Below are 22253 nucleotides of genomic sequence, written 5' to 3' on the forward strand. Positions count from 1 at the left end.
ACTGATTTCAATTCCAGAGTTTAATTACAGGTTGTGTGAAGAAATATGTTCTCCCGATTGCTTTAAATTTACTACTTAGTAGCTTCATTGAAAGCCCCCTAGTCCTAACATATATATCTTTATAACTCATTTGTATGGAAACGAAAACTGAAGGTCATAGATCAAAAAAAATCTATAGCTAGCAGCATAGCAGACAATGACTTGGGGTAGACAAGGTAGACCAGAGGGTTCTTATTGGCCAACATCTACTAGATTTAAAAGCCAATGAGATAGCAACAGATTCTGCGACTCCCTGTAAATATCAGAGAATAATTGCAGGAAGCATCTAAAGTTATTTTCATAGAATTCACAACAATGGGCAGAGAATAATTTACTAATTTTGTATAGCAATCATTGCTCCAAAATAAGATTTTTTTCTTCCCTCTCCTGTCCTGAATGCTTTTTTGGAAGGGGTCAGGACTGGGTAGTCACTTGTCCCTAAAGGAAGTTCACCTTGTCTCACCTTTACTCGTGACCATTAGCATTGCTTTGGACACCAGTTTTTGACTCTGCTCATATCCAAGAACTCATGACAAAGGTATTGATTCCGAAACACTGTCAGTGTCGAGTCTTCACAGAGCTACTAAAGTGGCTGAATTATTGACATCTTATCCTCCCGACTCCTTCGTTGTGCTGTATTTAGTCGTGACCCACTTTGGGAAAGGCGGGATACAAATCAACTAAACCAGGGGTGTCCAATGTCGGTCCTCGAGGGCCGCAATCCAGTCGGGTTTTCAGGATTTCCCCAATGAATATGCATGAGATCTATTAGCATACAATGAAAGCAGTGCATGCAAATAGACCTCATGTATATTCATTGGGGAAATCCTGAAAATCCGACTGGACTGCGGCCCTCGAGGACCGACATTGGACACCCCTGAACTAAACTAATCTTTTATTCTGACAAATTTCAAGTTGCTTGTTTTTTTCACTGGAAGATCATTCTTACCACTGGAAGCACAATGTGGGTTCATGAAACCTGCAAAAAAATCCCATGTTGGACAAGAGAGAAATAAATCATTTTTCTCTCATTGACACACCTCAACTTGTAACCGGTACTTTGCAAATTACCAGCAGCTCTTTCAAATATCTGTATTTCAGCATTTTATAGCATGCAAATAAAGAAACAAAAGTTTGTTTTAAAATACAAATCAGACTTTTTATTTAAAAAAAACATTTATTGTGTTAAAGAGGACTTTGGTTCAAAAAAAATATTTTAGGGCTGAAAACAGCTGAGGTACAAAAGGGCAGGAGATGAGGTGCCGAATCTTTAACACAGCACCAGTGACTGCAGTGTAATGGTAAAAAGACTGATAAGGCAAGGTTCCCTAGTCTTCTCGAAGGCTCACCTGGTTATTCGGGTTCAGAGGATGGCGATAATGAATACGCAGTAGACGGATTTAGCACACACTGGATCGCCTGCGTATGCCAACCTTTATCATGTGCATTCATTGTAGACATCCTGAAAACCAGACTGGTCAGGCATGTCTCTAGGATAAGGTTGGACAACGCTGTGCTAGAGATTGTGGGTTTAAGTGAAACCAAAGCGCCGAAGACACGTTGCACGCAGCAGCACATGGCCTATGACCTCCTGGGTTTTCTGACAGTTATGGCATCCTCTGTTCTGGGGTTCTTTCTCAGCAGAAGGATCACTCTTCAAGAGCCAGGAGATGGAAGATAGCACAGAGAGAGAGGAAGAGCAAGAGTTCAGTCCACTTCTGTTAATCCGCAGGGCCTCAGGAACTCCTGTCCTCTTTCATGGAACCATTTGTTTGAAACTGTCAACAGAAGCGTCAAAAATCAATCACGCATCTTCCATAAATAAATACTGCAAATTCAAACAAGATTCAAAAGCCATCTTGAAATTCAGAATTTCACGATCACAAACAACACTGCAAATTTTGGCGAGAGACTCTTGACAAAGGCAGAATTGCCGAAACACTGTCAGTGTCGAGTCTGCGCTGCTGACAAAATAAAGTTTGCTTTGGATCGCCCACTGCCGTACGGTTGACATCTTTTCCTCACGACTCTTGTGTCTGGATTGTTCGCCCCCGTTGTAGAGGCCTCTCTGGCTTTTCTCTCTGGTGTGTGCACTGCTTACCACCCTACGTCAGGCCTTTATTACAAAGGCCTTCTTTTACTAAGATGCGATAGTGGTGCGGGTCGTTAAATGCTCCAACGCTCACTGGAATTCTATGAGCTTCAGAACATTTAGTGCTCCGGGCCACGGTATAAGCCTCTGATGCAGCTTAGTAAAGAGGAGAGTGGGGTAAGCGTTTTTTCCAAACACAAAACGACATCCTCATTCTGTAAACTTAATTAGTAGAACAATCACTTTTTGATCCACCCGTGGCTCTCATTCAAACTTTTTCATACATCAGTTTAATTGACCCTCAGAAACACCCCCTTGGACTCAAATACTTCATTGTCCTAGGCTTTAAGTTAATTCCTCACTGGATCATTTCAAATTTGTGATGATACGATTATAGTAAATATATAAATAGTTTAGCATTAATTATTTAGATAAAACTTATCTCAAATGTGGTCTTCCTTAATGGGATAACTTAGCCAACACGTTTCACAACCAAGTTTTTTCAAAGGCCTTTCATCCCTTAGGTAAACTCAGCGCTACTCCACTCGACCACAAAATAAATACATTATAGCTTCGCTTGGGAGGGATGGAGGTAGGACGATGTGGCTCTCTAGCTTGAAAACTGCCCTTGTTATGATCTTTATAGTACTGTTTGGGGGGGGAGGGTTTCTTTATCTGTTACTATAATGCTGCAAATGATTAAGAAAAAAAATTACAGCTCCGCAGTATATTTTTGGAATGCCAACTTTTTCCCAATTAAACATTTTCTTTACAGGTATTTTTATGAGTTGTTGTTCAATTGGGAAAAGGGGTGGAGGAAAATAAGTCTTGTCAGTATTTTTAAGGTTATTGTGCTGGAATGTTAATATTTTATGTAAATGCATCAACTCTTGTGCACAATTGTAGTTTTGAAAATGAATAAAGAATTAAAAAAAAACCAAACACAAAAACATTTTCTTCAATAAAATAAAAGGCAGGTTTCAAAGGGCAGCTTCAACTAATAAATATGCAAAGTTTCTTACCAGAGACAGTCCAGCCACTTACCCCATTTACTTCCTACTAAGACCGGACACGCGGCATGCCTTGTTCTGTAGTCACCCTCCCCACTTCGGAAGAGATTGTACCAAAACACCGCTGTGCCCTGAAACCACAAGGAGACGTGGGAATTTAACAGGTCTTCTAAACCAAAACGCTGAACACTTGTTACAATATTGAGTTGCTTAGTTGATTTGTTTTGCAAGTAGTTACATATTCCACACATATAAATAGAAAAACCTTTTTTAAAAATAAATAAATAAAAATAAAAGCAGCCCATTTTTACAGCCTTCTTGCCTCCCCACCCCCAAACAATGCAGGAGAACATATTTGTCTTCAGTAGTTTCCTTCCTAATTGAGATATGAAACAGTCCCGAATGCTAGGGGCTGCTAAAGAAAAAGCAGATACACAAATAACAAAAAGTCACCTTTTGAAAAGGGACTATGTAACCTCAAGAGCTTAGCATCTGGTGGCTGGTGGCAGGAGGAAGGAGGGAGGTAAGGGATGGTTTGGAGGGAGTGGGCATCCCTCCTGCCAATTTTTTTGTGAGGAAGGGGGGAGGGTAAGGGATGGTTCGAGGGGGGGCCTCCGTTTTGGCAGGAGGGAGTGGGCATCCCTCCTGCCAATTTTTTCTCATAGGGGTGGTGGGGACAGCATGGCAGGAGGGAGTGGGTATCCTGGGAGGAGGGGCGGGGGAATTCCTGTTTCATTATGGTGAAGATAGCCATTTGCTGCAACAGGCTGGTGGCATTGAGCGTTAGAGGAGAAGCTTCTGAAGAAAAAAAAAATAAAAATCATGTTACCTTTTTAGGCCAAATTGTAGCCCCCAAATCTGGAAAAACTGTGGCCCCTCCTGCTTCCACATCACTCATCTGGAAATGGTAACACAAATATTCACATCAAATCCAAAACAGAGGGAAAAATTTTTAGATGCTGTTATGAATCTAGAAAGAAAATGTGTCAATAAAGAAAGAAATTTGGATTAAAATATTACCTATTAAAATTTTATTTATCGGTTGGTTCAATGGACAATCTGTGCACTGCCATGGGGTACATATTTACAGTAGAATCTCAGCTAACTGGCATTCAATTATCTGGAACTGTCAACCAACCAGGAAAAAATTGCCAGGAAAAAAAAAAAAAAGTCTCCCGCGCTCCTCAGACAATCTCCCTCCCTCCAGCCCCTGAAGCAGCAGGCAGCCACAAATCTCCCTCCCTCCCTCTGAGCCAGAAAATCATGACAATCCCCCTCTCTCGGCCCTGAAGCAGCAGTGGTAGTCGATCCTGACAACCCCTCCTCCCTCCCTTGGCCCCGAAGCAGCAGCGGCAGCCAATCCTGACAACCCCCTCTTCCTCCCTTACCAAGGCAGGCTGCTTCTGGCCAGCTCTGGCAGGGCCTTTCTTCTTCCGCGTCGGATTTGATGTGGCAGAGGAAAGGCCCTGCCGGGGCTAGCAGGAAGCAGCCTCTTTACTGCGCTGCCACTACTGCCTTGGTAAAGAAGGGAGGGGGGATTGTCAGGATCCTTCTTGAACAAAGTACAACCCTGTACTAGAGAGAGGCTGGAATTAGGAAATCACAGTTCTCTTAAGAGACGTGGCACACCCAGAAATACAGTAAATGATGGCAGGTTATAGTCATTCAAGCTTAAACACTGGTTGGCAAAATTTGCCATCATGCCAATCACTTCCCCTTGAGCTGCACAACAGCATATGATAAAGCAAAATACAATACTGGAGTTGCTGAATGTTCACTGTCTTTGCCCTTTGTGGGTCACGGACTGAAGATGTCTGTCCGGCATCAGCCTTACTAGAAAGCCCAAGACATCAATACATTCCTTTTTTTAAAAAAAATTTATTTATTTGTAATTTGTAAATCAGTACAAGTAAAAACACTTGCATTAGTAAATCAAAAAAGTAACAACAATTCTCCAGGGAATGAATGAAACAGCTGAAGAAACAAGTATTTTGGTAAGCAAAGTTGACTCTCTTACAAAAACAGTATCGGACATGAAAACGGATAATGATTTGAAGTTCACCAAAGTTACTGAGGATATAACTGCTCTAAAAACCATTAAAGAGGCTTTGATTAAGGATAAATTAATGGTTCATAAGAAGATAGAGCCGTTAGAAAATTTCAATAGAAGATTAAATTTGAGGATGTTAAATTTTCCCAGAACATCGGATTGTTCTTCAGTAGAATTATTTAGAAAATACATGGTTCAAATATTGGGGTTTGCTCCTGAAGCTATTCCTCCATTGAATAAAATGTATTATTTACCCGGTTCTAATAAACGACAACTCAGAACATACAAGATCCCCAAAATCAAGCAATGGATCTGGGAAATATATCAGAAATCTTGGAAACATCTTTCACAATAATTACAGCAAGAGCCACCCGGCTTATCTCATCGGTTTTCCAATACATTCCTGCCCCACAGATTAAAGGGTCATGAAATTTTGACAAGCTCATGCTATAACTGATGATGCGATAGTTATATGTCAACTCGGTAGCTGTTAAGGGACTTTCTACAGGCCAGCCTTATTAACTGAAGCTTTGAGGGAATTCATGTTTGCATGAAATGTGCTTTGTTGAAGAGATATAGGATTTTAAACATGCAGTTAAGTATTGCCAAGTTTAAGCAAGAAACACGATCTGAGGAGAGGCAGAATTATACTCTTGAGGACCAGGGCTGTCTTAGGGTTTTTCTATTTTTTCATGTTTGCTGCTATACTTACATAGTTTAAAAAAGTGGCCACTCGATTTCCCGTGCCTAAACGCTTGAAAACATCAGCTTCCGCTTTCTATAAAACGAGAGTGAAGAGTAAACAAGCACACAAGATACTTACATAGTTCAGATACGTGGCAAGCCTATTCCCCTCTGTTTTGAGATTGATGTCAAAGGGTCGCTGCAACAGACAACAACTTTAACCCAGCCAGATCTGAAAAAGCTTCTCATCTTTTTTTAAGACTAGTTTGGTAGGTCACCTATGTTCCTCCAATTAAAACGTTTCCAAAACCATTTCAAGTTTTCTTCAAGACAGTTAATTAAAAGTTAGGTGCAAACAAAAGTCATTTGGCCGTGGCAAACTTGCAAATGCACATAAGAAAAGTATGCTGTGTGTTTTACTACCCGATAGGACCCAAAAGAAAGTTAAAAAGCATCGATTTCTAACCTGATCCCAACTCATATAAAGATTCCTGGATGCTAATTGTGCTTTGTCTTTTTGAGGATAAAATGTAGAACCAGAGACCAGTTCAAACCACACTAGGGGGTAGATATTCAAAGCGATTTAAACAGCACAGACAAGAGGCTCCTGGTTATTTAAAATTGCTTGTGTGGGGCTATCCAGAGATCTTCAGTGACACTAGCCAGTTAGCGTCACCGACAGGGCAGGATTAATTCGTCGAGGGCCCCTAGGCACCCAAGTACACTGGGCCACCCCTGCCCCGCCCCACCCCACCATGCGCCCGGGCGGAAAGAGGAAGCTGCGTCAGAGGGAGGCTTTGGGCAAGCAGCACCGCTTGCACAATTACAGTTCCCGTTGCCTTTCTAACCCGCATTGCTTGCTTGTCTTACTTTCTGTCGATGGGGGGGGCTGCATTGCCGATCGTGGTGGGGCCCGCGTTGCCAATCGATGCTGGAGGGGTCCATCGCCATTTGGAAAAAACAATGTTGATGCCCTCCTTCATCGGGCCCCCCTGGCCATTTCGGGCCCTAGGCACGTGCCTACTTGGCCGATTGGTTAATCCTGCCCTGGTCACCGAGTCTCATTGATAACGGTCCAGAGGAAGGCTACTAAAATGGTGCGTGGTTTTCGTCATAAGGCATTTGGGAATAAACTTAAAGATCTCAATATGTATACTTTGGAGGAAAGGTGGGAGAGAGGACATATGATGGAGATGTTTAAATACCTACATGATGTAAATGCGCATGAGTCGAGTCTCATTTGAAAGGAAGCTCTGGAATGAGAGGGCACAGGATGAAGTTGAGAAGTGATAGGCTCCGAAGTAATCTAAGGAAATACTGTTTTACAGAAAGGGTGGTCGATGCGTGGAACAGTCTCCCGGAAGAGGTGGTGGAGACAGAGACTGCGTCTGATTTCAAGAAAGCCCGGGACAGGCACATGGGATCTCTTAGAGAGAGGAAGAGATAATGGTTTCTGCGGATGGGCAGACTGGATGGGCCATTTGGCCTTTATCTGCCATTATGTCTCTATGTTTAACCAGCATTGGGAGCTAGCATGAAACATTTCCATTTAAATCTAAGGCAGGAGATGTGATGGTGTCCAAGGCCTCTCTCTTAAGGGACTTAGGAAGTCCCATATTTCAAAAACATGGTCATACTTTTTTTGCCAAAAGCCATGGTTAATGCGCACAAGCGAGTACCTTATGCAAAAAAAACAAACAAACAAACAAAAAAGCTCCACTCTAAGATTTCAGATTTTATCTTATAAAATAAAGCCATGCCCAATACATCAGAATGTATCAACTACTATTTTCTGAAGGTAATGGAATAAACAGAAGGAAGGCTTAATCTCATTAGAAAGGAGCACTAAATTCATGGAATAAGATTCCCTTAGTGTGGCATATGATGCACCCCTTAACAGCTTCAACTCATTAAGCATTGCGATCTCGCAGAATACGGAAGGGAAGGAAGGGGAAAAGCCAACAGCATGCAAATAAGATGCCAGTAACACAAGCAGAGCAGAAACTCACTCTGACCCAAAAGATGGTAAGATATTTAAGCATCGCCTACACAGTCACCATGTCAAAGTGCATAATGTATTAAACAAGTGCTCTTTTTCATGTCTTGAACTCTTTTTTGGTTCCAAGATGTGATGGCCCCTTCTAGACCTTTTGGCTAAGAAAAGCTCTCTAGAATAGGGAGGCCTGCCCTGCCACACAGTCTCCACGGGTGACAAGAAAAAAAAATGGACCCTGGCCAAACCAGATTACACTCATGTAAAAGCAAAACACAACAGCAACCTTGTAATTTTATTTTCTGTATATCTCAAGTCTGTGATCTCTGACTCAGCTTTGTCTTCAAAAGATAAGGTTTTTAGTCTTGCCCTGTTGATGGCTTTTGGCTTCCAGCTGTGCAAAACCTAAGCTACACATACTTCACAGAGGGAAAGTTATTTAAGGTGGCAGATCCCAAAATGCAGGTACACAGATGCTGTACTATCATCAAACTGCAATTCAAATAGGTCCAAAACAGCACAAAAGCAACACATCACAGGAAAGTTGAAAATCGGAAGAGATAGGGCTCTCAAGAATGTTTGTAGTCTTCTGCACAAGGTAAAGAGGAAGGGAGAAACTGGCATGATGCTCAGAGTAACAGGCTGAGATTCAGAGAAGCTAGGGTTCAAATCCCACCTTTTCCACTAACATGCCTCATGACCCTTACATGTCATAGAATCACGATGGCAGATAAAGGCCAAATGGCTCATCCAATCTGCCCATCCACAGGAACCATTATCTCTTCCTCTCTCTATGAGATCCCATGTGCCTGTCCCAGGCTTTCTTGAAATCAGACACAGTCTCAGTCACCGCCACCTCTTCCGGGAGACTGTTCCACGCATCTACCACCCTTTCTGTAAAAAAGTAGTTCCTTAGATTACTCCGGAGCCTCTCACCTCTTAACTATGCCCTCTCATTCCAGAGCTTCATTTCAAATGAAAGAGATTTACCTCATGCACATTTATGCCATGTAGGTATTTAAACATCTCTATCATAGCTCCCCCTCCAAAGTATACATATTGAGATCTTTAAGTTTGTTCCCAAACGCCTTACATAGAAACTGACGGCAGAAAAGGGCCAAGATCCATCTAGTCTGCTCATACCAATGTCCCACCCCCTAACTCCCATACCAATGTCCCACCGTGAAGAGATCCCATGTGCCAATCCCATTTTTTCTTAAAATCTGGCATGCTGCTGGCCTCAATGACCTCTAGTGGAAGGCTATTCCAGCGATCAACCACTCTTTCTGTGAAGAAATATTTTCTGGTGTCACCATGAAATTTTCCACCCCTGAGTTTCAACGGATGCCCTCTTGTTGCCTTGGGACCTTTATGACGAAGACCACACACCATTTTAGTAGCCTTCCTCTGGACCGACTCCATCCTGTTTATATCTCCAGAATTGTACAAAATATTCTAAATGAGGTCTCACCGGAGTCTTATACAGAGGCATCAATACCTCCTCTTTCCTACTATGCACCCCAGCATCCTTCTAACTTTTGCCATCATCTTTTCTACCTGTTTGGCCACCTTAAGATCATCACATACAATTGCACCCAAGTCTTCCATCGTGCATTTCACCCCCTAAACTGTACCGTTCCCTCCTATCGCCTCAGATAAAAATTACCTCATAGCATACTGCTTACTTTATATTTCACTGTTTTAACTCCTAAACGTAATGTAAACTTCTTGATTTGTAAGTTGCCTTGAACCTAGATAGGCATAGAGTGACTGAGAAATTGAAGATCAATGTATATTAATGCACATTGGCAAATGGGACGGTTCAATTGTTGATGGGTACCATTCTCAAAGATAAAGCACCTCTTTGAGGCAGGTACTTATATCTGAATAGTTACTATCGATATTAAAAGCTGCTCTAAAAATGGCAAAGCCTCATATGAGTCCCAGTGTGGGAAAACCAAGAGGTGGCTGGTGAGAATTAGAACTTCTTGGAGATAAGCAGAGTTTTGTCATAGTGAACACACCCATTTCTTACTCCATTACACCAGAATCACCCTGTATGAGTGACCAAGAAAGCTGGTCAAGGGCCCAAGAGGTGTTCCTTAATTTTATAACCATAAGTAATGAGCAAAAAAAAGCAACAAGGGGGAATAATACAGCAGTTAAAGTTGCACTGTCCTAATTGGTTTCAACGTATTTATTGCAATACCGTCAAGAGTTCACTGCAATTTACAAAAATTTATATAACAATTTAATCCAGTTAAAAAACCACACAATAGACCTTTTGATATAATCTCTTTAAGAAAAAACTTTCCCGACCCCGGACCAAATAATTTTACTGTTAGTTTTTGTGTTGGTGGAACAATTGAAATTTAACTTTTTTCCAAAAACATTAAACAGTTTTACTGCTCCTACATGGTGAAATTACTTACACTGTGAAGAGGTGCAAACCAGCAAGACGGCATTCATTTATGTTAGCAGGGCTAGGTACTGTACAGAGATGCTACTGGTCGAACTAGTTTGGCTAACAGGAGCTCAGGTTTCCAAATTCTTTTCAATCTCTTATTCACTGGATATGAAATACTGGTATATGGTTTCCCTGTTCTGTGAATAACTGGCTATAAGGCATATACTTAGACATTTTTGTGTGCCTCTAGAAATTGAATAGGCAACGGAAGTGATATGCTTACCCGTGAAAAATCAAAATGGGGCTCATACTGACCTCCCATACCGTAATTTGCAACCTGAAAAAGAACAAATAACATGCTTCATGAAAACCATAAGAATTGCCGCTGCTGGGTCAGACCAGTGGAGCACAACAAAGAAAAATGGGAAGACCCAATGAGCCACAGTGAAAACAATCCAGTTTTTTGTTTTCATTGGGTCAGACCAATGGTCCATCGTGCCCAGCAGTCACCTCACGCGGCGGCCCCCAGGTCAAAGACCAGCACTCTAATTGAGACTAGCCCTACCTGCATACGTTCTGGTTCAGCAGGAACTTGTCTAACTTTGTCTTGAATCCCTGGAGGGTGTTTTCCCCTATGACAGCCTTCCGAAGAACGTTCCAGTTTTCCACCACTCTCTGGGTGAAGAAGAACTTCCTTACGTTTGTACAGAATTTGTCCCCTTTTAACTTTAGAGAGTGCCCTCTCGTTCTTCCTACCTTGGAGAGGGTGATCAACCTGTCTTTATCTACTAAGTCTATTCCTTTCGTTATCAGATGGAATTTTTCCTGGATTTATTTAGGTCGATTTAACTGATATTAGCCTTACTTGTGTACATTCTGGCTCAGCAGGAACTTGTCTAACTTTGTCTTGAATCCCTGGAGGGCGTTTTCCCTTATAACAGCCTCTGGAACAGCGTTCCAGTTTTCTACCACTCTCTGAGTGAAGAACGTCCTTACATTTGTACGGAATCTATCCCCTTTTAACTTTAGTATAAACTTTTTTTTATTCACCAACATGAAAGATATACACAGAGTAGAGAGAACACAATTATTTTCTCAGTACAATGCCACAATACAGAGTAACATGGTAACACCCAACTAGAAATCTCAGATATCAGCGAGAGTCCAGGCCTGTACTCTTATAGCCTGGAGCCCTCCAAATCCCTACTAGTCACAACCCCCCAACCGCTCCATCCCAACCCCCCCCCCACCCCCAAAACCCCACCCTCAACCCACTGGCAAAACAGGAGCAACTGGCTTCCGCAAGCGATTGACCACCTGGCTCTTTATCACAGGGGGCAGAGTATCCAAATAAGAAGCCCAGACAGACAGAAAAAGCTTGCTCCGAGATCCAGAGAACCGAGCGGACAGGGACTCCCAGACCATTAAAAGATGCAATTTATTGCGCCAATACCAGATGGTGGGCGGGGAGTCCTGAAGCCAATGAGTAAGAATACATTTCATTCCCACAATATATCCCTTACGAATGAGCTGGCTATCCCCTGCAGAAAGGCCGCCTAAATAGCCCTCCGCCAAAAAAATAGTCCCTTCCACCGATGAGGGGAGCCGATAACCTACCAAAGATTCCAAATAACAGCGGACCTCCATCCAAAAGGCAGAAATTGAAGTACACAGCCACACCCCATGTGCCAAAGAATTATCAACCCGGTGACATTTCAGACAAAGAGCCGTAGGGGCACATCCGAAATAAAAGGCCCGCTGCTGAGAGACATATCCCCGATGTAAAACCCGAAAGTGACATTCCCGGAGCTCGGCGCTCTGCACCACCCGAGGTATCCGGCGCACCAGAGGAGCCAAGGACGCCACCCGCGGGCGACATCCCAGGTCCCGGGCCCAAGATGCCAAAAGCCGCTTATAATCCCGCCGAGGCTGCAGAGCCACCAATCTGCGATGATATTGAGAGATAGAGAGCCAATCCCACTGAGCATCAAAGAAAAAGTCGCGTACAGTGATAGCAAAAGACTGGGTCAATGAGTCCCTGGGCAAGGAGGCTGCATAATGGGAGAGCTGCATATAAGCAAACCGATCCGCCGCCCCCAAAGACCAGGACGCCTGGAGAGTCAAAAAGGGAACAACGCTACCATCCATCTGTAGAAACTGCTCCAAAGTTCGGAGTCCCTTCCTCGCCCACCGTTTGAAAACAACATTGTCCTGACCCGGACTGAAGGCCGCATTGCCCACTATGGGCAGCAGAACAGAACTAAAAGGCGAGTGACCCCACATCCGCGAAACACATCTCCAAGCCCGACGAAGCGGCTCCACCAAGCAGCTACGGGCCCCCGGCCCCAATCGCACCTTCCCGTCCCACTGTAACAGATAAGGCAGAGCCCACGGAAAAAAATAATCAACCTCCAACTCCCGATCAGTATGCTGAGAGCCAAGAAAAAGCCAATCCCGGACATGCCGAAGCAAGCATGCCAAATTATATAAACGAATCGAGGGAAGACCCAATCCTCCCTGTGCCCAGGACCCCTGAAGGAAAGAACGATGCATTTTACCTTTCTTACCCCCCCAGCAAAATGAAATCACCAGTCTCTGAAGACCCAAGATATCTTTTTCCAAAAGAAAGAATGGAAGCGTTTGCAGGACAAATAACCATTTCGGGAAGATAATCATGCGAAAAAGATGAACACGGCCCATCAAGGAAAGAGGGAGATTCAACCAGCGCCGTAAAAGCCCCTTAGTTCCCTGCAACAAATGATCAACATTCAAACGGTAAAGCGCGGAGACATCCATAGACAACAAAATACCAAGGTATCGAAAAGAGGATCCCGCCCAGCGTAACGGAAAGTCCGGCCCCCATTCCACCCGCAAAGATTCCGGAGACGCCATAGCCTCCGACTTCTGCTTATTTAAACGGAAACCAGAAAAATCCCCATATTCACGAAAACATTCCAAAAGAGCAGGGAGGGAGGCCCGAGGATCCGTCAAATAAACCAAGAGGTCATCGGCAAAAGCCGCCAGTTTAAAATGATGAGCCCCCACGACCATTCCCATAATGTCCGGGTTACCCTGCACATCCCGAATGAGAGGATCCAGAGTCAGGACAAACAACAAAGGGGAAAGGGGGCATCCCTGGCGAGTACCCCTACAAATTGGAAAAGGATCCGAAAGGGTATCATTGGCCCACACACGGGCCACCGGGTTTTCATAAAGAGTCCGCACCGCCTGAATGAACCAGGGGCCGAGACCGTACACTCGCAGGACCTCAAACATAAAGCCCCAATCTACCTGGTCAAAGGCCTTCTTGGCGTCAAAGCTGATCATCAAAGAAGGCACCTGATCCTGTGCAGTCCCCTTTTAACTTTAGAGAGTGCCCTCTCGTTCTCCCTACCTTGGAGAGGGTGATCAACCTGTCTTTATCTACTAAGTCTATTCCCTTCATTATCTTGAGGTAACGGGGCAAAAGATCAGTAACCATCTTAGCGCACTTAATCTTTAGCGGTGGAAAAGCACGGGTAAAGACGGGAATCAAGTGGCTTCTGTGGTGGTGCAATAAACGTATCCTGGTCCTGTGATTCTTATCTGCTTCTGCAAAGCTGCAACGCATAATCTATGCACAGGCCTAAGAAAATGTTAAAAAACCCAACAGTGTGTGAAGGCTTTTTTGAGTTGAAATTTTACATTCAAACTGGGTTTGAAGATTTCCGATGTTTGTCGACCATTTTTAAGAGTGTTGTTTTTTTGAACAACGTTTAACATTTTATGCTTGTTGCTATGGAAACCATCGAGGTAATATACGGTATATACATTTTTAAATTAAAACTCCCACGCAAAAGTTTAACAGTAGTCTACTTAGAGGAGACATGATAGAAACCTTCAAAATCCTGAGGGGGATAGAGAAGGTGGACAGGGACAGATTCTTCAGACTGTGGGGAACCACAAGTAGAAGGGGTCACTCGGAGAAATTGAGAGGGGACAGGTTTAGAACAAATGCGAGGAAGTTCTTTTTTACCCAGAGGGTGGTGGACACATGGAACGCACTTCCGGAGGTTGTGATAGGCCAGAGCACGCTACAGGGGTTCAAGGAAGGTTTAGATAAATTCCTGCAGGATAAGGGGATTGAGGGGGTAGAGATAGAAAGTAGAGATAGGTTATAGGAAAGTCAGGGACCACTTAACAGGTCATGGACCTGATGGGCTGCCACGGGTGCGGACCGCTGGGCGCGATGGACCTCTGGTCTGACCCAGTGGTGGCAACTTCTTATGTTCTTACTTTCCCTAAAGAAAAAACAAACATTTGCATACAAAGGTACATTATATAATTGTTGGGGGGGGAGGGCACAGCACTATAATATGCATCCAAAAGGGCTTTGACCTCAGGAAGGAAACAAGGAAAACCTCAAATACCTGCAGCAATTCTGCTGTATCAGCCGATAACCCTGTGATGGCTTGCATGCGTCGATTTACCCTAGCTATGACACGATCGTCTTCTTCTTCCAACCAAGCACTGAGAAAAGAAAAAAAAAGCAAGTTGCAAAATCCCTGCAGGAAAAGTCTTTTTCCCCCCCCCAAAAGCTCTTCTCACCTAACGGTGCAACACATTCTCACTGCAAGGAGTCTGCTTCCACGACAGGGAAAAGGATTGGGGCTTGTACAGCGCCTTTTTGCAATTTTTATAACCACATTCAAAGCTGTCTACATAGTGCTAGAATTACAAATTATCATACGTGATGTATTACATGCATGTACTGTCTCATGCATAGGGTATTATACAACAAGGAATGAAGATACCAGAGGGAAAAATAATCAGCCCCCCCCCACTCCCATCTCTACTGTGCAATTCAAATATAAACACTATGTGAAAGAACCACGTACAGGCTTTAATTACAAGCGAATGCTTTTTATTCCATGTGACGTTCACCTACTTTTTTTTTTTCAAACACATTTGAGACTAAAGAGTCAAATTTCCCCAATATGATTATTTAGGTGAAAAGCATGATGTTTAATTTAGCTTTCTATCAAGGAAATGCTTTATTAGGTTTTAAAAAAAGCCATTTGTAAACTTAATTGAAACAAATAGTTTGACCAGGGGTATCCGCATCACTTCCCTTCAACTCCTGAATGAGCTTCTCTCATGCACTCGCCCCTCAGTGGCTGACAGCTTACATCATAAGGAAGATCACCTGAGATTTGGCATAGACAGTTGCACGGGGACAGAAATCCCACCCATCCCCGCCAGGATCCTCTCCGTCCCTACCCGTCCCCGCCAGGATCCTCTCCGTCCACACCCATCCCCGCAAGGAATTATCTCCATCCCTGCCCGTCCCCATAAAAAGCAGCAATTACTTCTGACAGGATCATCAATTCCACAGTTTCTTTTGTGTTTGCGCTGCTGTTTTCCTTGTGGAATCTCTTTGGTGGAACTCTTTTTTTGTTTTCTGTTCAGATAATTAACTTATAAACCCCCTCTTTTACTAAGGCTGACGTGTCCATTATATTATATGGATGAACCCTGCTTCCAAAGCCTTCCATCCTCGTGGGAGTCCCGTGGGTCAGAGGGGGGTCCCCGTGGGAGTCCCGTGGGTTAGGGGGGATTCCCGCGGGAACCCCGCGACCCCCGTTCCCGTTCAGACCTCTAATTTGGCACACTTTTCACTAGCCTAGTGACTTTCTTTTTCTACCAGCTCAAATCAGAATCAGTACCAAGTTTTCATATTAAAAAGGAGACCTTTCTGCTCTTCTAATAAACCCCCTGCTGGTCATTGCACCCAATAGTCCCGAGTGTGAAACCCCGGCTCACAGGCTTCATTTCAGCAATCGGGCATCATTGTTACCGATGGCCATGATTTAGTGCCCCCACCCCCACAGAGCTGTTAGCATTTCACACCAAGGCTCACGGTGGTTACAATCGAACAGTCAGAGGTACTTTGACACGACAAACAGTAACAGCTCCACAGCATCCCCAGGCCCCAGATCACCCAACCTGATCTGGGAACCAGACTGTGGACCCACCTGTATGGCAATGCACAGCAATTCCACTAAGCCAGACCACCGAACACATTTTTAACACACCGCTGTGATGACATTTCGATCACCAACTGAAGTCTTTTAATCCAGGGGTTCTCAACCACCCAGCCATTAAGGTTGAACATGCATGAAATAAATTTGCAGATCTATCTCATGCATATTCATTGTGGATACCTGAAAACCTTCATGGCGGGGTGTGTCTCAAGGAAAGAGCTGGGAACCCCTGCTTTAAAACAATTAGTTATTCTCAGTGTAACGTCTTTTGGAAGCATTTTCCATGGTTTTGTTATTCAACAAGATAAATGTTTATAACTCGGATGCAGTGGCGTAGTAAGGAAGGGGCAAGGGAGGGGCGGTCCGCCTCAGGCTCCATGTTAGTGGGGTGCCAGCACCTCTCCTCCTCTCAGCCCCCCCTGCTTTTTCCCATTCCCCCCTCCACGCATACACCCCCTTCACCTAGTTGAAGTTGTTCACGGCAGTCAACAACATGCTCCTTGTGACCCCCATCGTCTCTCCCGCTGATGTCCCTTCCGGGCGCCACACGTAGGAACTGACATCAGAGGGAGAGCCTACGGGGTCACGAAGAGCACGTTGTTGACCGCCATGAGCAACAACTTCAACTAGAGGTATGGGGGAAGGGAAAGGGGGGGGTGCACATGGCAGGCGGGATGGGGAGTGGGGGGATGCATGCGGTAGGCGAGATCGGGGTAGGAACAGGGGAGGAGACATGGTTGCGAGGACCCACCACCCCAGGCGCATCTCAACTTCGCTACGCCATTGCTTGGATGGAAAGAGGACAACACTGCTAGCTCATCGCTTGCGTAAGGATTAGTTGTGAAAACCATCTGTTCTTACATGCAGGAGCAACATTCTTTATAAGACTGCGGAAGGCATATTAGTAGAAGCTCCATGGTAGGCCAGCCCCATTACGAGTGCACAGCTACATCACTCAATAACACATAAGAAGCAAAATCAACTCGGTCCTATACATATGAAGATGTATTAAAAGTGGTTAGAACAGTGCATGCGGTATGGGATGCCCTAGGGCAGTGTTCTTCAATGCAAGGCTTGGGGACCACTGGTAGCCCTCAGAAACCTCTGTGGCGGCTCTCGTCATTCTAGCTTTCCCCCCCCTCCCCTATACTCTCAGACGACAGAAAGGGGAAAGTGGGTGGGAGGAAAAGCCACCTGCTTGAAGGCCAAGGCATTTCTCAATGGGTGAAGAGAAATGGCCACCTCCTACAGGATATGCTGAATAAACCAGTATAAAGGTGGGCTGGTCGTCAATGACACACACTGGTTGGCAGTGTCAGGACATCGTGTAGGAAGATATTTGGCAGCTCTCCTTCGGCTCCTTGGTTCCAAAGTGGCCCCAGCTTAAAAATTACTAAAGTCCACTGCCTTAGGGGGTTTCAATGGGAAGCATGCGCACAAGCCGGAAGCCACACACGAACCAGAGCATGCAGACTTGGCAAGAATTCAGAGAGACCATTCAGCTCCAGTCAAACTATTTTCCCCCAACAGAGCAAGGCCTAAGCTTACCTTTTTGACACCCTGTAGTTGGCTACTGTTAGGACACCTGTTTTAGGGTCACGTACTGTGGCTCGCGCCAACTGTGCCAAGAGAAATGCCAGAAGACAAAAGAATAAGTTGGAGAAAAGAGAGACCTTCTAAGCAAAGGCCTGGATGTACTAAAGACATAGTAAGTAATACCAACTGGATCGCTGTTGGCCGATTCTGAACTAGTGATCAATGCACCATCAAGGATGCATACAAATGATTTGCACAGAGGTGCAAATCATTTGCATGCAAACTCGACAAGATCAATCGCTCAATGAGCAACTGGCACTTTCGCAGAGCCCTAACAGCAGCAACCAGGGGAAGCAGCCTCCTGTTACTGCTGTTAGGGCACTGCGACCCTCCCCCACAGCAGAAGGGATGCCTACTTTCTCCTGCCAAAGTGACTTCCCCCCTCCCCTGTGGCAGCGGTACAGCAGGAGGGATACAAGGAGGAGGAGTCTAAGCCAACCAGGCCCTGATTGGCTTAGACCAGGGGTGTCAAAGTCCCTCCTCGAGGGCTACAATCCAGTCGGGTTTTCAGGATTTCCCCAATGGATATGCATGAGATCTAGTTGCATGCACTGCTTTCATTGTATGCTAATAGATCTCATGCATATTCATTGGGGAAATCCTGAAAACCCAACTGGATTGCGGCTCTCGAGGAGGGACTTTGACACCCCTGGCTTAGACTACTCTCCTTGTATCCCATGATACAGAGGGGTGCTTATATATAAAACAGATACATGATGGTAGATAAAGGCCAAATGGCCCATCCAGTCTGCCTATCCGCAGCATCCACTATCTCCTCCTCTCCCTATTGGCTAAGGCTCTTTACAGCTATATTGTGATGTCATAGAACTTTATGGTTATAGAAACATGGTAAGATGATGGCAGATAAAGGCCAAATGACCCATCTGCAGCATCCACTATCTCCTCTTCTCCCTATAGGCTACAGCTCTTAACATTTGCATCTCGTCTTCCTATTGGCTAAGGCTCTTTACAGCTGCATTGTGATGTCATAGAACTTGGCAGATAAAGGCCAAATGGCCCATCCAGTCTGCCCATCTGCAGTAACCATTATCTCTTTCTCTCTGAGAGATCCCACGTGCCCTCTTGAATTAAGACACAGTCTTGTCTCCACCACCTCTTCCGGGAGACTGTTCCACACATCTACCATCCTTTCTGTAAAAAAGTATTTCCTTACTCCTGAGCCTCTCACCTCTTAACTTCATCCTATGCCCTCTCAGTCCAGAGCTTCCTTTTAAATGAAAGAGATTCGACTTAAGCGCATTTACACCACATAGGTATTAAAAGTCTCTATCATATCTCCCCTCTCCCGCCTTTCCTCCAAAGTAAACAAATTGAGATCTTTACGTCTGTCCCCGGCAATGTAAACTGGAATATATTTCCTTTAAGCTGTCCGAATTTATTGAGTACTGCCCTACTTTTTTTATGGTGTTTTTTTTTTCTTCTTTTTTGCTTTATTATATATAAACTGGATGACAGGCAAGATGGTTTAGCAAGGATAATTAATAAACAATATTGGCTGCTTTCTGCTGTCATCAGTTGCCCTGGTGAAGAAACATATTCAGCTAAAACAAAGCTTATCTGGCATGTTCTCAAAAGCTTCTCTCTCTGAACTCCAACAGAATTCTTCAAGGCTTAGAAAATCCCTGTCTCGGGGCCTTTTACTCCCACACCAGTCATATTTTTTTCATGAGCACCATAGCCAAAACTTAACAAACCAGCCAGCTGTTTTACAAGTTAAGAAAAAATCCCTTTCTGATGAAAGGACACGCAGCTGGGTGATCGCAGCAATGTAAACTGGAATTCTTTATTTACAAGGGTCATCTGATAACATGCGCATGAGTCAAGTCTCTTTCATTTGAAAGGAAGCTGCAACGAGAGGGTATCGGATGAAGTGAAGAGGTGACAGGCTCAGGAGTAATCTGAGGAAATATTTTTTTACGGAAAGGGTGGTAGATGCGTGGAACAGTTTCCCGGAAGAGGTGGTGGAAACAGAGACTGTGTCTGAATTCAAGAGGGCCTGGGATAGGCACGTGAGATCTCTCGGAGAGAGAAAGAGATAATGGTTACTGTGGATGGGCAGACTGGATGGGCCATTTGGCTTTGTCTGCCGTCATGTTTCTCTGTTAAGCACTGGCTGACCAATTAAATTATCTCATTCTAAAAATGTCATTAGGAATTAAAGCACCACTTTAATAATGGAACACTTCTCCAAGGGGTTTACAGCACTGAAGCTGGCAAGGTATCTTAAAAAAAAAAAGGTGTTGTTTTTGGAATTTTAAGATGGTCTCTACTTTATTGACCGCCTCTTGAGGAGTATTAAATCGAAAGCAGCTTGTAGGACAAGATTTCTGATAGGACCCAGAAAAGATTAAAATGTTGCTGGGAAACATTTTGGGCCCGATTCTCGAAAACGCACGTCCCAATGGCAGGCGGTGGTGATGTCCTACCGGTGTTGGGCAACCAATCGGAACGCACATTTAAAAAAAAAAATCTCCCTGAGGAAGGATACCCACATTGTAGGCCTCTGGAGCACGTCTATGGAGATGCGTAGCGACACTCAAGCACGCCCAAGGCGGCCTTGGGTGGGTTTAAGTGTTGCTACGCATCTACTTAGATGGGAGACAAGATGCCTGAGATGCAAAATGTTAAACATGCAAAATGTTAAATTTTTAGCCCAGTATGCTGCACCTGCTAAAAAAAAAAAACAACAAAAAACCCAAATATGCTAGGATTGTTTGAAAAGAATGGAGAACAAAACTGAGAATATTGCAGTACCTCAACATTTTTTTTAAGTATTTATAAACCACTTATAGCCTAACTGGTTTACATTCGGGTACTCAAGCACTTTTCCCTATCTGTCCTGGTGGGCTCACACTCTTATCTAAGGTACCTGGTACTTGCCCAGGATCACAAGGGGCAGCGTGGGATTTGAACCCACATCCTCAGGGTGCTGAGGCTGTGGCTCTAACCACTGCGCCAACATATTCTATACTGCAACAGCAATTTGAGTAAGGTGTGCAGTTATAGCCACTCCATCACGTAAGGAATATAGCAGGACTAGATTCCGAGAAGCGTGATAAACATGATACAACAGATGGATATACTTCCTTTATAAAGAAAGGCTACGTTAGAGCTCTTCAGCCGTCAAAAGAAACAACTGAAAGGATATGTGATAGGGATTTTATAAATCACGAGTGGGATGGAACAGTTAAATAGAAGATGATTTTTGCTAAATTTGTAATTGAGCACTAAATGGGGGAGAGCGGGATGACAGTATTTTGTTATATTTATTAAGAGGAAAGAGTCACTACTTAAGGTCCATTTTGTTTGTAGCCTGGACCTGATGGTACGGCTTTTGGGCTATGTATTGTGAATTGTAACAGGTGGTTTATTGTTTCAATAAATAATAATAATAAATAGATTGTTTAATCTTTCAAGCAGGAAAACAAGAGGACATTCCACGAAACTTATCAACCAACAGACTTAAAACAAATTGTAGAAAAGTTTTTTTTCACAGTGCACAGTTAAGCTGTGGAATCTACTGCCAGAGAATGTGGTCAAAAGAGGGTTGCACAAGTTCCTGGAGGAAAAGTGCTTTAAAAAATTACTACTCGGACATACTTGAAAAATCATTGCTTTTAATATTTAATTAATAATTTTAAGGCAAGTGATTTTATTATTTTACATTTTATTGTTATTTGTTTCCCTATTGTACTTTTCCTTTGTTTTGCTTTTCTTTAATCAATTGTATTTCATACCCCTATCTTACCTTGTGTAATGAGAACAATGTATTAGTCATTTACCCGATGTTATTATTTAAAGTTTGTATTGTTTTGTCTTTTATTGAATGTATTTTAAATTGTTCATCGCTTAGAATTTGATTAAGCGATTAATCAAGAGAAATAATAAACTTGAAACTTGAGATGAGCTTTAAGAAACAGATCTAAGTGCTGGGTACTTGTGACGGGATGTTGGACTCCACTGATCTTGGCAGTGAAGCTTCCGGTCAAGAGAGGACTTCAAAAATAGATTCATATTGTGGTTCTCACAAATGCCAAGAGGCTGGCTGTCTACCCACAAACATCTTTTTGCAGAAATTTCCAAAGTGCAAGTTCAATTTTCTCAAGCTTCGCTTCTCATGCTGTTTCCCTTTAAGTATGTCACATTAAACTGAGTTCAGAATAGTTTGAAAAGCTTAGCTCGTCTATATTTATTTGGAGGTAGCCCATGCCTTTACATATTGCTAGAGTAAACGTTTCCCTGTCCCAACACTGGCTCACAGTTTAAGAAGGTGAAGTGACTTGTCCAAGATCCCAAGGAGCCCTAGTTTCCCTATGCTCAGGTCAGTGCTCCAACCTA

General features: G+C 43.7%; 1 protein-coding gene across 5 annotated transcripts in view; it reads right to left on the minus strand.

Moving 5' to 3' along the window:
* Positions 1-1182: 1182 nt before the first annotated feature.
* P4HA2 (prolyl 4-hydroxylase subunit alpha 2) overlaps positions 1183-22253 on the minus strand; it is a 54877-nt gene continuing 33806 nt past the window's right edge. For 4 of the 5 annotated variants that reach the window (XM_033927271.1, XM_033927274.1, XM_033927272.1 and 1 more), the window contains 7 exons: positions 17847-17917; positions 14685-14784; positions 10559-10612; positions 5904-5969; positions 3971-4039; positions 3176-3272; positions 1183-1817 (listed from right to left, as the gene is read on the minus strand). In XM_033927271.1, coding sequence (XP_033783162.1) covers positions 1747-1817; positions 3176-3272; positions 3971-4039; positions 5904-5969; positions 10559-10612; positions 14685-14784; positions 17847-17917 — 528 coding nt within the window. In that variant the 3' untranslated portion in view covers positions 1183-1746. Of the gene's footprint in view, positions 1818-3175; positions 3273-3970; positions 4040-5903; positions 5970-6014; positions 6075-10558; positions 10613-14684; positions 14785-17846; positions 17918-22253 lie in introns of all 5 variants that reach the window. The other variant, XM_033927275.1, reaches the window with a different exon arrangement.

The sequence above is a fragment of the Geotrypetes seraphini genome, chromosome 18, assembly GCF_902459505.1.
Source record: "Geotrypetes seraphini chromosome 18, aGeoSer1.1, whole genome shotgun sequence".
NCBI classification, from domain to species: domain Eukaryota; kingdom Metazoa; phylum Chordata; class Amphibia; order Gymnophiona; family Dermophiidae; genus Geotrypetes; species Geotrypetes seraphini.